Below are 16,633 nucleotides of genomic sequence, written 5' to 3' on the forward strand. Positions count from 1 at the left end.
GGCTTCTGCCCAAGGGAAATATGCTACATCCCTGAGCATAGTGTTATCTGCTGATGCATTTACACTACCCTGGCTGAGGTTTTTAATGCAATGAATGATTAGCCAGTATCTGATATTGCATGTGAAGAACTCACTCCAGGACAACTTAGTGTCTTAATTCCCTTAACACTTTGTCCATTTGACTTTCCTGTACATACATTATGAGTTGATAGCCAGAGAGGACTGAATGCCGAAAATACAAGAGAAAGTTAAATTTCCTACAGTAACTACTTTTCCTTTGCTTCCTAACACCAAGCTTGTAGCCAAGAAGGCTATTAGATTTTTTTTTTTTTTTTTTGTAAGCACAACCTAATGCTTAATCTTAGTAGTCATGCTCTTCCAAATGCCCTCTGGCTCACTCGCTGTGGTAGACTCTCAGAATGGGCTTTTCCCAGAGGACATATTGCTTCACTTGCCCTGAAGTTTTCTGGATGTTCCCTTCTATCTCCTTGAAAACACAGCAGAAAAACTGCTTGCCATATTTGCTTTTTCTCTTTAGACATGTTTATCATTTTGGCACAAACCTGTAGGTGAATCAGCAGTATCTGCAGAGATGTCCTGTCCAGAACTTGATCTAGAAGCTACTTTCTTCTCAGATTAAGCACTCTACCTGGGGTATCTGCTGGGATGGAAAGGCCCTTCTTCGTGGTCATATCTGCAAGTCTGACTGTCGTGTGGCTGTCCTCCAAAAGTAGTTCATGCTAGAGCCTAAAGCAGGAGAGCTGCTGTGGAGGTCATGTATTTATCCTGTCTCCCCAAACAGAAGCACCTCTACTGATAGCATTCAAGAGTTACTTTTGTAACTACTCTTAAAAACCTTCAGTATTTGGGATCTGAAACCTCCCTGGGCTGAATAGGAAACTATTTCAGTGCTTTCTGCTTCTTCTAAGGTCAGGATGGCAGCAGTCTCAGAGATTTTCAGGTTTGGAGTCTTGGATGTTTCACTGGGGGAAGGGACATTCTTTGGAGGAAAACAGACCTCCCTGTGATTGAAAAGCTAAGTTTTTGTTGCAGCTTTTAATAGAAATCTTCCAGCAGATGTGGGTGAGGCAGTGGTGTGCAATAACCACTCCACAAGAACTGCTTCAGCAGCACTGTGGGTGCACGGATGGGAGGTTGGGCAGATGAGGAGAGCAAGGGCAGAGCTCTCTGCTCCTGCCTTTCATTGCAGCTTCCACAGTTACCTGGCAGCTGACCCTTCCCGTGTGGCGGATACTCTAGGAAAGCTGCATGAGGCATCACGATCTGGGTAATTATCCCCAGCTTTTCACTTGTGAAGCCAAATGCCGGGCTGTGCTGCTGAATGCAGAGACAAGCGCTCGTCAGAGAGGTTGGTCCTGGCACTGTCGTCAAGCTGCTGCCCCCCTCCTGCTTTAATAACATGCAATAATTCCAGCAAATGGTTGGTTTGAATCAAGATTGCTCTGCCACAACCTCAAAAGCTTTCTGTAGTGCAGCCTCCACTGTCTTTAAATCTGCAGAAGACTGTGATTTAGCCACCAACTCTGACTGCGGGCAGCTGGGTCCCCTTGCAAACAGCAGAGGCATGACTTTGCCTTGGCCTTCCTCCCCTCTTCCAGAAAAGCCGTGATCAGCAGCTGCCTGCCCTAGAGCAAGGTAATTGCCCCTATCCCTGCCCTGCTGGCTGCTGCAGCAGGACAGAAGAGGGCCAGAGCCAAAGATACCCATGTCCTAGGTTTCCTTATCCCAGGAAACAGTGGATGAGTCTGCAGTGCTGCCCGTGGGGCTGCCTGCATGGTGTGCACGTATAGAGGGGAGAGGAGCTGCTCCTTTCCCCCAAGCCTGGGGGTATCCAGGAGTGAGGAGCTTGTAGGTGACATCCAAGGTGTCTGTGAAAGGTGCCCAAAGACAAGCCAGCCTATTGACCAGGCCCCAGCTCACCACAGAGGTCTCACATCACCCTTGCGAGCCTTCAGTCTTTGCAAACGAAAAGAGATGCAGAGCTGCTAAGTAAGGAAGGAGCAGGAGCTTCTCCTGGGCTTTCAGGGAGGGGGACAGTCCAACTAACCTGTGTTCCTTGAAATCTTAACTATGCCTCTGCTCAAAGTACAGACTTCAGACTTGTTGGGTGGGCAAATGTTTTTGGTGTCACGTATTCACAGTCAGGAGATGGAATGGCTTGTGCTTGTATCGGTTCTTCACTCAAGTAGAGCGAAGGGTGGGATAAGTCTCTAAAAGTGTCCTTCAGGGAAGTGAGATGTCTGGGGAGGATTTTTCCTGTCTCTGCTTAGAGTAAACTCATCTTTTACAGAGAATAGACATAATGGCAGGTAAATAAAGGAGAGACCTTGAAGAAAAGGTCATTTATAGCATTAGTTATAGCACATATGGCCCGATCCTCCTTAAGCAGAAGCTGGAGCCAGCAGGTTGATGCTGATTTATGACTGCAGTGGCTCTGCCCCACATTCTGCACTACTTTGAGAGGTTTAACTTTTAATATACTTTTGAAAACTTTTTGATTGACTTTCAAATGCACCCTTGGTGCCCCCACCTTCCAGAAACAGAGAGAAATCACTTAATGTGCAAGGAAACCACATTAGCTCTTGGATCAGAGCCTGCTGCCTCACCTGCCTCAGCAGAACCTCCCTGTTTCTCTTTTTATCTTTTTTTTTTTTTAAATATTTTCTGACACTGCTCATATTTCCTTGCTCCTCCTTGTTGTTACATATTCTAGATCCTACTCGATGCTATACAGGGTCTTTTCTCCTAATGTTTCTATTGCTGCCAATAAAGGTGGTCACCAGGAGCCAGCATGCGCTGGTCCTCTGGTCTTTCTGTTGCAGGTCATGTTGTGATGGGAAAACCTTGGGTGAAAAGAGAGTTAGATGGCGATTTTTGAGCTCTGTCTCTTTGTCTGCGTCAGCCTTGCGCCGCCATGTCCTCTCTGACCTAGATTTCCCTGCTGTCCCTTGGGTATTAGATTTGATCCTGATTTGTGGCCAGTAATGCCTTGTCTTCAGACTCTATTTGTTGGCTCCCAGGGCCTCGTACTTCCTTCCCTGGTGACAGTTTTATCCAGGTGTAATTCTAGTGCCTTTGGTGGAGTCGCTCCTGATTTACCCCAGACCTCAGCGCCTGACAGCTGGTTTTCTCCCTGAATTACTGTGCCTGACACATCGCTGTAGGTGTTATGCGTTGTCACAAAATTAATTTTCCTCTTGAGAGCCCTCAGTGATTTCAGCTGAACTTCATTGCAATTGTCGGTCTGTCTCCCTGGAAGATTCATGCCACTGGGGTAGCTTCAGCCTTGGGGGATGGGGAGCTAAGCCCAAGTGCAAGGCAACCCTTTTTTCCTTTTTTCTCATTTTTTAATAGCTGGATTTCCATGAGATGTTGCGGTCAGGTGGCATAGAGAAAACTCAGCTGTCCCTCCAGATGTGCATCAGACTCTTACTGAAAGACTCTTATTTCAGCAGAAGCCCTTCTCCAATGCTGGCTTTTACCTCCCTGCTGCTGAGCCCTCTCTCCCTGGGGGTGGAAGAGCCTGAAGCCGTAGGGCAATGACTTCTGTCCTGGGTTTATCGCAGCATCAAAAGCAGCTGGCGTTGGCATTTTTCTCTTTTCCAGGCTAAGTTTGAATCTGCAGCTGTGCGGCTGTGGATTGCCTTACAGCAGTCATGCAAAGCTGAATTTATAAGTAACTGGGACGCAGCAAAGGTGGGGCTGGATGTGCAGGAGGGGCCTGTGGCAGAGCCCTGGGATGGAGGCTGGGCAGGGGAAGAGGGTGTTTCTGCAGGGGTATTGAAAGACAACTTGGTCTGAGTTTGGAGAGTGACCGACTGCTTTGTAGCAGCCTGGAGGCAAAAACAGTGAATAGCTGACATTCCTAAATCATGTTTGAAATGGGATTTAGGTATTTTAGAACTTAAAGATGAATGAGACTTAGCCAAACACATACAGATTTTGTGAGATACTTTGGTGTCTGGTGCTCTAAAGGGAGTTGGGCCCCATTTCAAGTCACTGAAAAGCATGATTTAGGTGCTAATTCACTTAGTGCTTGGAGTATTTTTGTTGTGGAACTCGGTGGAGTTTGATCATTCCAGGGGAAATGTGACTACGGTGAAATAAGAATGAATTATTCTCATAAGCGGGGTTTAATTATCCTTAGCAAACTGCATTTGATAGCATTTTAGGCAGTACCTTAGTGTCGCTGAACCCTACCGACCAGTCATGTTACTCCTATTGCAGGAGTGAAAACCTTTTTTCCTGAAACAGATTTTTGTTAAACCTTACTAAATGACATTTGTATCCTTTTTTGATAATTATGAAAATCTGCTGCAGCTGCACTTTTAGCAGGAGCATTTGCAACTTTATGCATGTTTTAAACAGTTCTTGTGCTTCTCTCAGGGCTTTTTTTTTTTCAATGTTCCTGATTTTTCATGCTGTTTAGAGTACTGGGAAGGGCTGTCATGGACCTTATACCGGGGTTTTACCGCCAGGTCAAATTGGAGCTCTCTGAGACCATTTATTGAAGCAGAAAGCCTGGAGGGCATGTTGGGGTGGGAACTGCTGAATCATTTACTATGGGTTCACTTTGCACACTGGCTGGTTGGCTTTGGGGAACCTGCAGAGCATCCCCTGTCAGATGCCATGAGCTCTGTGGATATCCATGGGAGCTGAGGATATTCAGCATCACCAAACCAAGCTCCACTCCTCTGTTTGACTTGGCTTGGTGTGGGGTGCACCACAACACCCACAGTGCCTACTCAGCAGCAGCAAAAAGGTGGACCCTGGTATCTTTTTGGAGCAGCGCTGGCAGGGAGATGATAGCTGTTGTGGTGCAGAGCCCACGACAAAAAAAAAAAAGATGCTGTTAATAGCCTGCCGGGATGACAGTGCCGGCAGCACAGTGCGTCCTGCATTCCCCAGAGTGGATCTGTTTTAATCTTATTAAAAGCTCATCAGTGTTTCCTGCACATCCCTCCTGCAGACGGGGCTGTAGCGCTCAGCAGCTGAGCTAGGACCTGATCCGTGCCTGCCCAGTTTTTGGAAGAAATCAAAAGTTGGCTGGGGCAACAGGAGAGACCCTGGGGCAGGGTCTTGGGAAGCCACATGGAAGAACCGTGCTTTGGCATAACACGATGGTGACCTTGACACCAGCTGCTGGGGGGAGTGTCTCACCCAGGCAGCCCCCAAACTGAAGCTCCCAAAAGCGTTAGGGCCTCCAGGGGTTGGATCCTGAAAGCAATTTGTCCCCTCCTCCAGCCTCCGTGCTTACGAGGAGTTGGTGAGTTGATAAAGGATGCTCATCCTCAGCAGCCAAGGTTTTTTGAGGGCTGGGATCCCAGCTGACCCCCACCCCCACATATACTTAGCATATGGAGGACTGAAATGGGGGAGACCTGGAACTGGAAGCTGCAATGCCTGCTTACAATAGACAGCTAAAGCGCTGGGGCTGGAGGCTGTAGTAACTCATATCCTCTGCATATTGATCTGCAGGAAGGGTTTTACATGCATCAAGGCATATCATTAACTTGTTTGAGTTTAGGACTTGCTTTCCATCTCAGGCGGGATGAATCAGAAGTCACGCCAATAAAGTCAATGGAGTAATCGGAGTGTAAAGAGAATTAAGCCTGTTTTTTCCACCCTGTCCTTTTACCCTCCTACCTGTGCAGGAGACAGCACCTGCTTCTCTGCATGGCAGCATTTCCTCTGGCTGCTGCGGGATCTCAAGGGGAAGGATGAATAACTTGCACAGCTGATGCACTGACTCACTCCTGTTCCCAGGAGCTAAGGTGCAGAGCTGTCAGCTGCTCTGAGACGGCGGGAAGCAGCCTTCTTGCTGCTCTGTGTTTCCCCAGCACGTTCAGGACCCATGCAGAGAACTAGGGGGAAATAATAATAGAATAGGAGCATGTATCCTTCTGATACATCTAGTTTTCTTATAGCATTTATTGTGCAAATGAATCCCAAAATGACTTTCGGAGTATGGCCATTCATGTTTGCAAATGCTGTGACTTGCGGAGGTGTATTTTTCCCGCAGTCAGGATCATAAGAGTTCTGGAGGAAAAGAAGTTGCTAAACCTGCAAACCCCTGTAAAGTGGGTTTGCAAATCCTGAGCTAAAACAAAGAGCACCATCTCCTGGCAGCTGGGAATATCTGGCACTGCTGTCAGGAATGCATGCCTAGTGCAGTTCTCTTGCAAGCAGCTTGCTTTTCTCTGCATCTAACCTATAGCACCTGGAGGTAGGAGAGCTCAGGGCTGACAGCTGGCTCTGGCTTTTGAGAAAGGCTGATCCAAGGGAGACTGAGAGCTGATTTAGTGGTGTTATCCACAGCACGGTGATGCCTGCACTTGGCATGAAGGGTCTCAGCTGTTTGGGTTTCAAGCTCTGCTTGAGTTGACACACAAGTGCTCAAGTACTTTTGAGGTTTGCATAGATATTGAAGTGTCTTGGGTTAGAAAATTCATGGAGAACAGTCTTGCAAAATTGAGACCATGGCTCCCAAGTGGTAGCCTGGGGGTAGCCAACCTACTTCAAAGCATTGTGTGATTTGGCATGGGGCTGCAAGATGCCTCTGCCACTCGTGCAAGCTGCCCTTGCCATTGCTGGGAGTGGTACTAGCAAAGGACTTTTGGAAGTCTGTGGAGCTTTCCTGAGGTTTGAGTTGGACCTGAAATCAAGCAGAGAGGAAGAAACAACTTGGTCTGGATCTAAGACGACAGGGTGTGCTTTAAATTTGGAGATAGACTGGGGACTGCTGGTCCATCTGGGTGCTGTAAAGAGACGTGGAAAAGTGATAAAACACTGAACAGCTGTATAAAGATGTATATTACTACAGATGAGAACTTAGGCAATATAATGAGTTTTAAAAAGGAGGGTAACTGAATTGGGAAACTAAAAAGAAACAATGAGACATCATGTATCAGAGTTAAAAGAATAGGAAAAAGTCTTTCCCTTTTTTTTCTCCTTCTTTAAGGATAAGTTAGGAATAAAAAGAAGCCAAGGTCAAGCACAGGCTTTTTGCTAGTGGCTGATGACAAAATTGTAAATTTGGTACAGAAAAGGCAGGACTGCTTAATAGCTGCTTTTGTTGTGTATTTGGAAGAAAGCAGGAATATGCATCTATCTGATGGTCATGGATGAACAATAAAAATGAAGGAGAGGCTGGAACGTAAGCTGCTGATGTGGGGCTGGGAAACATGGTCTGTGCCGGTCATCAGAGAGGACCCCAAGCGGTGGTTTGATCTCCAGATACAGATGTTTAGGTGGTGGCAAGGTCTGGGCAGTGGGACTCTCCTGCATCACTGTCAGGTGCAATGGGACGCCATGATGGCTCCTTGGATTTAGACAGTCAGCCTGGCTATGAAATCAGCCTTTCTAGGCGAGAGGGTAATGATAAAATAAAAAGCTTGGCAAAGCACTGAGCCACCTCCCTGAGCCTTTAAGACAATATAGGATATCTTTTTAAGAGCCAGGCTTTAGTCTGCGTGCTGAAAGTAAGTCACTGCATATCCCTGAGCTCTGTGGTGCCTTTGGGAGTCTTGGATCAGAGAGCAAAGTTGCTGTGCTGGAAAATGCTCGTCGCTCAGTTTTGGCGTCTTTGTTATCTAAAATCTCTGGATGACAACTAAAGGGCCAAGATACTGGGAGTGACATGTGGCCTGAGAGACCCTCTAGCATCATTTGGGGCCAGTCAAACAAGAGTACTCCCCTTCTTTATGGGACTTTGCTCATTATTATCTCTAGTCCATAAGTTACCGTAAGTCAGGGACTGTCCAAACAGGACAAGGTGGACCTTGTCACCGGGAGGCTGATCTGCAGGATACAGCTGGGGAGACCCTGCTCCTGGGAGCTAGCAGCCCTGCAGCACTGGGGTAGCTGGTAACAACTCCTGAGGCTCAATATCCAGCAAAAGTCAGAGCCAACTATTTAAAAGACTTACAGGAATTTGCTGGAAGCAGCTTACTCACACTATTCTGCTTTTGTCTGAAAAGGTCGCTGAAACCTTGATTCCTCCAGTTGCAACCAAAGATCCTTCCTCTTCTCAGTGCAGCTCCAGGCTGTAAAAACAGCATCATCTAATTAAAGATTAGTTCCCCCTCTCCTCTTCTGAAAAATTAATAATTCTGACCAAATCACTGACACGCAATAAATACTGCACCTCGCGTTGCGGGGTTGCCAGCTGTTCCACAGAACTGAAATTTCATGTCCTTCTGTGTCAGTCTGTCTGTGCCATTGAAGGTCACCAGAGTTGCATGTGGAGGTTAAGAAAGGCAGGTTAACGTGGAAACTGGTTATTTTATTGAAAATTGAACACAATATTCTGAAGTGATCAATTTTAAGAAGACTAAACATACTCTAGTTGGGGGGAAAAAAAATCAGTTTTATTTATATTAGCTCTTTTGCTGGTCTGTTATCCTCAGCTAACTTTTTGTTTCCTCTTCCAGCGTGCTGCAGCAGTGCAGCTTGCATTGATCCAAATCGGGCTTCAGCTGCCTTTCTTAAATTAAGAGTTACTCTGCATGGAACCAATGATTTCTAAATTATTTCCTGTGTCAATTACTAAATAGCTCTAAATCCAGTACTGTAGGAGAGGATTTCTGGAGCATTCACTTACTTATTCTGAGGAAACAAAACAGTAATTTTCAATTTTTTTTTTTGTTTACAGTTGATGAAAACACATGTAACTTGCTGAGCATCTCAGCTGTGCTTGAATGATTGAATCAGACCCATTACTTCTTAGCTGGTCAGAGGAAGTGAAATTATTTCCCGAGGGCTCGTATTACAAGAAAGCATGACTGCTACTCTCAGGCGCTGAATAGCTTTGCTTTACCTGAATTGGCAGGCAAGTTTTTGGGCACATCTGAGGGAAATCCAGATTAAAAAAACCAACCCTTTGTAACAAGGGTAAATTCAGATCTGATACTGCCATCAGTTACCAGTGCTATTCAAGGCTTCTCCTTCCCACGGATATTGAACTAAATAAACTTAAAGTCAGAGAGGGCATTGCTTAATCACCAGGCTCTGAATACACTATTCTTCAGCAAAAACCTGCTCAGCTATTATAGGTTTCCATGTCTTTAATAGCCAGCCTAGTAGCTGATAGATTCACACTTCCCAAATAAGAGACAGTTTTACCAATAGCTTTAAATCATTCCCTGTGGAAATAAAGAGTTGCATTAAATTCTAGTAATTAGGCAATTTCAGCTGTCTTCAGTGCTTTTGACTCTGCCATTGCCTTGAGAGTTGGGATCCCTCTATATCCGGCTAATGTGAACCCTCTCTCTACTCACACATGTGCATGGACATGCTCACACACCCTTTAACTCTTTGTTTTCCTCCTGAACCCCAGTAAGAAACGCATTTTCTGGTTTCATCATTATTTGCAAAACCAATGCAGGGGAAAAAAAAAAAAGGTTTATGATTGACAGTGAGTCCATTTTAAATCAGCTCTTGTGTTAACATCTGCTACAGCATTGGTTTTGTACTGTTTGAAAATGTGAAGTGATGTTTCTGTCGATGACTATTTCAGGGTTATTTTTTCTTTCTGCTGATGAATAACAAAGAATAGGATGATATTTTCCCAGGCTCTCTTTATCACAGTGGCTCTCCTGCAAGCTCTCCTGGCTTGCTGTAACTCCTGCTATGAAGCACCTGACACAAATGCATTAGAAACCCTTTCATTGCTCTATTGATCAGCATTACTAAGTGCTGCAAATGCATGTGCATCTGGCTCACATATACTGTGGACAAAGCAGAAATGAAAGCTGCAAACAGCATCCATGAATATTGGTTTGATGGCGACTTCAATCTCCTTTGGCTATGCTTGTGCTCCCTCTTTACTAGCAGTAGTGGGATGTTTGTAGAAACGGATTTTTGCTCACTGATGGTGTTGTGATGGTGTATTTTTCATAAGCGCCCAGAGCAGAAAGTATCGCACAGCCATCTTGAGCTGGTCCAAAGCCACTCAGAATCAATGGGACTTTTCTAGTGAATTCAGTGGGCTTTGGATCAGGCCCAGTAGTCACCGAGGAATCATCTAATGAAAGAGCAGCCCTGAAACCCCATGATTTAGACAGACACTCACCCAGCACAAATACTAAATTACAAACAGCAGATACTGGCAGCAACAGGCATGAATAGTCTGTAGTCAGCAATTCACAGCCTGAAATATGTTGGCATAAACAATGCATCAGGTAATTCCAGTTAACCAACACATTTGTGAAAGTTCATGGATAATTTTCAAAAAGGCAAGCTCAGCAAGAAAGATATTTGCAAGAAAAATAACCTATTCCTTTTTTCTTACTGATCATTTAGAAATGTTTTTTGGGTATGAACTGTCCTTGAGAGGCACTGGATGACCTCAGGTGGGACCTGATGCAAGTGCTGGGCAGCCCAGCTTAGCCCTTATTCTGCTTTGGTTTCACTGTGGTTTTCCGCTTAGGCTCTGTTCTCATGTACCTTTGCTGATGAGACTGAGTCATTTGGAGCAGCGAGGATGAGAGCTGCTTGCAGCGAGTTACAAAAGGATCTTGCAGCCCTGAGTGAGCTGGCAGGAAAATAGAAGGTGAAATTTAGAGTAGGTAAATGTAAAGTTACATAGCTAGAGAGGAAAAAAAGTCCCAAATTCACATGCGTAGGAAAAATCTCCGCAGTGACCCTCACTGCTCTGAAACAAGATCTTGGCTTGATCATAAACATTTCTATGAAAAGTTCTATGCAGTGCTCCATAGAGGTGAGAAGAGCAAAGTGAAGGCTGGGAATGACAGAGAATGGTGGTTATAATTTTTCACCTGCTAGCTACAGCACCTTGCTCTGTGCTCTTGTATGGCAAAGGCAGCTGCCACTAATCCCTGGCCATGGGCTCTCGGGGTGTAGGGATGGAGCTGCTGTCAGCATCATGTGTGCAGTAGCAGATTAGTGGTGAGGGTGGTGGAGGACCAGCAGCACCCAAAGTCAATGAGGATGGACACACAGGAGCAGGTAGCACAGGTGGGCTGAAAAGCAAGGTGTGGCACTTTTGGTTTGCTTTTTCCCCATGCCACCAGGTTTCGCCTTGTAGAAGGAGGAGCATGCCGCTCCCACCCTAAAGGTGGCCCAGGGAAGAGAAGTTGCTTGCAAGTCATCATAGCACTGAGCAATGCAAAAATATGAGTGAGGGAAATGGTCATTCTGCCTTTGTGAAGAGCTTGGGTTGTGCATGTCAAATCCATCAAGGTTGTGCAGTAAAATAAAGCCTGCAGCTACACGCTGAACAGTGTTAAGGGGGAAAAAAATTGCTTCAGGGCTCACTAAATGAGCTGCATGTGCCAAATGCATGGAGGGCTGTGGGAAAAAATAGTTGCAATGGTATTTAGAGATGGTATCATTATGTATGTGCAAGGAGAAAGAAAATAACCAAATGCAAGTAGCTCAGGAGCTTTCATGCTGACATTTCCCAGCTTCTGGCTTTACAGCTGCAGTGATGTCCCTTTAACATTACTGTTAAGTTTGCATTGTGCGTGGTAGCCCAGGACACAGCACATGTGGAGCAGGTCAGGAGCCCCACGTCCCTTGCAGGGTGATAAGCAGAGGTCTGAGAAAGCCGGCCAGCCTCTGCGATGCAGCGTGCATCAGCGCACAAGCGGTTAACAGGCTACCGCCCTCCTATAGGCACCAGCTCCTACAGACTTTAGCTTTGTTTCTCTACATCCCCGTTCCCTCAGCCCCTATAAAAATTTGTCTCCCCACCTCCTGCCTCACTCATGGGGGATCTCACTGTTCCCGTCGTCGAGCTGTGCTTTATATTAATGCTGCAAATAGAGAGGGGCCGTTGTTTGTAATTTAATTAGCGTCATCGGCAGGAACTTAAAGCATGACAGAGGGAATTAGAGGCGGTGTATGAAAATGATGCATGGGGGTGGGTGCAGGTTTAACCACTTTCATGCTGGTATGCTTTGTAGATGATGCACACAGGATACGGCTTTCTGGGCATGTGGAAATCACTAAATGAGGATGTTTGGTCTCTGCTCTGGTGTGTCACAAATTTAGGGTGGCTACTCTTAAAAGAGAAAATGAAATCTAAAGCTGCCCAACAAGTTTCCATCTGAATTTCTGTCCAGCAGAATTTTTTTCTTAAAGAAAAATTTCCTTAGGGTGAAACTCCTTCATTTCTCTGTATTTAAAAAAAAAAAAAAAAATTTTGCTCAGGATTGTTTTTGTATTGGATGTTAGATTTTTTTTTTTTTTTTTTTTTTAAGGATATTGGATGGTGAGCCCCTGAGTCAGATTGTGAGGGAGGTTGTGGGATTGCCATCACTGGAGATTTTTATGCACAGGTTGGGCAAACATTGGCCCGGAACTCTTAGCAGCTATCAGGATTGTTATAGCTATTTTAAGATACAACAACAGCTTGAAGCCTCGTCTGACAGATGTGCCACTATGTTGCCCAAAGGTATAGTAAAAGACAGTCCCAAAGAGCTTGCAAGCAAAGCCAAGCCTGGTGCACAAACCGAATCTAAAATCAGCGGGGAGTGAGTACGGCTTTGCAGAAAGATTGATGCATGCAGGCACTTGTCTCTTCACTGCACATTATTTTTGTGTCTTTGCTTTAGGTGTCACAGCCTCATCGCACCTCTTTGACTATGGCTCCACTGCCAACGGGGGCGACAGCTCCTTCTACACCTCTCTGATCTCGGATGTCCACTACACCACCCCGCGAGACTCCACCTATTTCACGGGCATTTATCAGCAGGAAAACAGCCCTGTTCCCTGTTCGGGCAGCACAGAGGGGTTTAACACGCTGGGGCATCCTGTTCAAGATGTGACTGGGTTTGAGTCCCGTGGCTTGTTTAGCTCAGATTCAGGAATAGAGATGACTCCTGCAGAGTCTGCTGAAGTCGATAAAACCTTAGCAGATCCCATGAAAGTAGAAGCTTATAAATACATGGACATAAGTAGATCAGAAGAAGTAAAATACCAAGAAAAACATGACCCTGACTCAGAAGATGAGAGCCCAGGCCTTATCGATAAGTACAGGGGAATACCCACCAGGTCCAGCCACACTGCTGAACCTCAGTGGACAGCTTCGGAGAGCACGAAGGCAGCCAAAGAGCAAGTCCCGCTTGAAGACACAAGGTCTGGAGATCAGCGCAGTGCCTCTGTGGTTACAGCCCCTGTCAAGATCACACTCACCGAGATAGAAAGTGCCGGGGAAGCTGCCAGCAAAGAGTCGAGCCCGACTCAGCCAGAGACCGGCCTGAAGCCGAGCCATGAGGTGGTACCAACGGTGACAGTGTCGGAGCCAGAAGATGACAGCCCGGGGTCTGTCACACCACCGTCCTCTGGCACAGGTAATGCTGGGGCATGGCACTGGTTTTTTTGGTATTCAGAGAGTGGTTGCAATTGTAGCCCTGCACATTGGAGAATTACTACGGGTTTGTGGGGTGGGTCTAAGGGGGTGCGAGCAGACATTAATGGGTCTCCATGGCTGGAGATGTTTCTGCTCTGCTCGGGCACCACTTTGCATTGCCGAACCGAAGGGGGATGTGAACTGTGCTGCCCAACACTAACGCACTGCTCAGGATGGGCTGCCCTTTTGGTATGAAAAGAGGGGAAGACAGGACTGGGGATCCACAGAAATAAGTTGCCGAGAGCTGCTCAGGAGCACAGCTGGGGTCAGATCCAGGCTTGCTGAGCCCGGTCCCCATGGGGATCTCTCCTCGAGGGGAAGTTGTGAGCTAGCAGGTGTCATTGGGTGTATCGTCAGCCAGGCGACAGTTTGGGCTGGATCCCAGTGATTTTGAGGTCTCTTGGTCACCCTGGCTGCCCATGCTCCCCAGAGGAAATGAGGTGTGTGGGACCAGGGTGCTGCAAATGTCTGGGTTCATTTTTTTAAATTTTAATGGCTGTTTTAATACCTCTTTGCTCTTGCAGAGAATAAGGTTAAATTGTTAAAAATAAGTGGTGTATTCAAGTGAAAGTGCTACTTTTGGAAAGTGCTACTTTTGCAAAGTGCTGAGGAGGGAAATGCTGTCACCTCATTTACAAAGGGGACTGGAGGGACAAAAGGCCAGTCTCTTTTAAAGGGTCCTGATTTCTGGGGGGGGGGAGGGGGGGCACCAAAATCCCATGTTTATATATTTTCTTATTGTCTGATTACTGCAGTAGTACATAATATCTATTCCTCATTTTCCCTATTATACACTGCTAAAATGTGAAAGTAGAATAGTGTTTTTAAAAGGAATAAAGTTCTGTGACAGGAAACAGAATTTTCAGACTTGAAACTAAATTTCAACATCCTGGATCAAAACCCTTTGACAATGAGCAGTTGACATTTGACAATGAACATCCCCAAGCTGAAATTTCCATTGCTTTGATGGCATCTAGAAGCATTTAAAAATCAACTGGAATTTCCTTAAAATGGCAGTTTGGGGTTTTCACCCACACTAATACCCTTAGAGAAATACCTAGTTCCTATCCAAAACTGAGTGTGCATTTGTACACTTTCACACAAAAAAAAGAGATAGAGTCTACTGCAGCTGTGAGTTTATCCTGCCTGCACCAGCCAGAAACTTTAGATAATAAATAGACTTTAGAGGCCCATTTTTCTTCTTTTATTTGACTAGGTGACATCACATGCTACTTCTGAGATATGCCATTTTTTATTGGTTTACACTTTTTGCACTACAAGGTAATTAAGAACTTCAGGCACTAATTGTTATTTATTCAGTCTTTGGCGACTGTTCAAGGCTGCGTTTGTGACACTTGATAACTGTATCCCATCAAAACAGCTGAATAGTGCGTGGCTGAGCCTCATGGCTGCTGCCTTACTGGGAGGAACTGGTGTGGCCGGCGTAATTGCTGGCACAGAAACATTCCTGTCCATGGGCAAAGCTGATCCCCAGCACTGCCTGAACAGTCCTGGGAGGTGCCACCGCCTTGCATTGGGGTGCTGGAAAGCCAGAAGCACTGCTTATCTATTGCGTTAAGGAAAGAAGCAGGCATCTTCTTTTAGGGGCTGGCTCCCACAGAGTGTTTTCTCTGGATTTACCCCCTTTCCGCAGCCGGGGACACGCTGCGCCCAGACTCCGCGTTGAGAAGCAAGGAAGAAATGTAAAACCTGCCCTCACTATTTATACCCAGTGACCCAGCAAAGTCGTTGCTCCTAGATACCCCTCAAGCATTCTGGCAAAGCCCCCAGTTCCCCCCTGCTTGGATCAGGACTTTTGAAAACGGTTTGCTTTTAATTACTGGCCATCATCTTTCTGGGGAAGGAAGATGTGGTCTGTTCATACGCTGCGTTGGCGCTGAAAGGCGGTGGGTATTTATAAGCTTCCCCATGCCAGTGGTAAATGTGACACCCTGCTGCTGGCCACAAAGGACTTTTTGTTCGGAAGGTAAACGCTGTGGCTGAGAGTTACAAACTGCCAGTGCGGGCAGGAGCGGGGTGAAGCCGAGGGACGGCGCGTTGCTGCGCTACGAGGGCTGGCGGTCACATGCCTGTTTGGATGCAGGCCGGATTAAGTCATTGCTCAGGGAGAAAATGCTCACATGCGATAATGCAGGAGAGTGGCGCAGCTCACACAGGCTGCTGGAGGAAAAGGATGCACAGGCTCCTGCTCAGTGCAGCCAATGCAACAGAAACTTCCCGGCATCCAGACAGGAGTGTGCCGTAACAGTCCCAAACACCTTAATCCTGTCTGCGGCCGTACTCTGGGTTGCAGAAGGACTTTCTCATGCGAGAGGGATGTGTTACAAGAGAGCTGTTTTGTCGGAGGAGCTGCAGACATGCCAACAATACGTGCTCAAAATTGCCGATGATGTGTATTGGCAGATGCACAAACCAAAATTGCTTGGAGGGGTGTGGGGAGGTTGTTTCTCTTGCCCATCTCCCAGCAGGATGTCATGGCTCAGGTGCTATCATTAAAACCTCCCCTTTTACCTGATTCATCTTGGGAAAGGCATATGATCAGGAAGAAATCAGCTATGCTATTGCCATGAGAAATTAAATCAGGAAATATCCAGAAATAGTGGTTTTGTCCCAGGTCATGTCTGATGCAATCTCTTTCCCACCCTCTGTTGTAGAGGAGCTTCCAGAGGTAGCCAATGCAGCTGGGTGGGCTCGGGGGGCCGATGCCAGTGGCTGCACCCGAAGCGGGGCTGGGCTGAAGGCAAATACCCGCTGTGAGCTGGTGCAGGTCAGCTCAGGGCTCCCCACACCTGCAGCCAAGGGGCTGGAAACCTTCCCCTACTCCGCTGCGGTCCCCAGACATGTGGATGCAGGTGGTGTCCTGCCATGGGTCTCTTTACCAGCATCAGCAGGAGGAAACTTGGGGGTCTCTTTTCCTGATGGCTTTCTTGAACCCTCACCACCTGCAACGCCACTTAGTGACCCCTGTCACATTAATAAGGATATAAAATCAGTGAATGAGCACTCGAGAGTCCAGAGGACAAATTTCTGTGTGTGCTTGATGGCTGTTCCAACATGACAGAGGAATTCAGCCTTTTTTTCCCCCAAAAGGGAGGGTCTTACATATGGTGGCAGCAATCGCTGGGTCAGTGAAGTGCAAGGCAGAAACCAGCGATCAGGAGGCGGCGGTGGCCTCCTGATCAGGTGCAAGGGGGATCGGGTGCTGGCAGGGGATCG

The 16,633-nt window shown here is 46.6% G+C and overlaps 1 protein-coding gene across 1 annotated transcript in view; it reads left to right on the forward strand.

Annotated features, from left to right (window-relative positions):
- Positions 1-16,633, forward strand: part of RTN1 (reticulon 1) — a 122,228-nt gene that overhangs the window by 55,787 nt on the left and 49,808 nt on the right. Inside the window, exon 2 of the mRNA XM_050897223.1 lies at positions 12,600-13,337. Coding sequence (XP_050753180.1) covers positions 12,600-13,337 — 738 coding nt within the window. The remainder of the gene's footprint in view (positions 1-12,599; positions 13,338-16,633) is intronic.

The sequence above is a fragment of the Gymnogyps californianus genome, chromosome 5 (genome assembly GCF_018139145.2).
Source record: "Gymnogyps californianus isolate 813 chromosome 5, ASM1813914v2, whole genome shotgun sequence".
NCBI classification, from domain to species: Eukaryota; Metazoa; Chordata; class Aves; order Accipitriformes; family Cathartidae; genus Gymnogyps; species Gymnogyps californianus.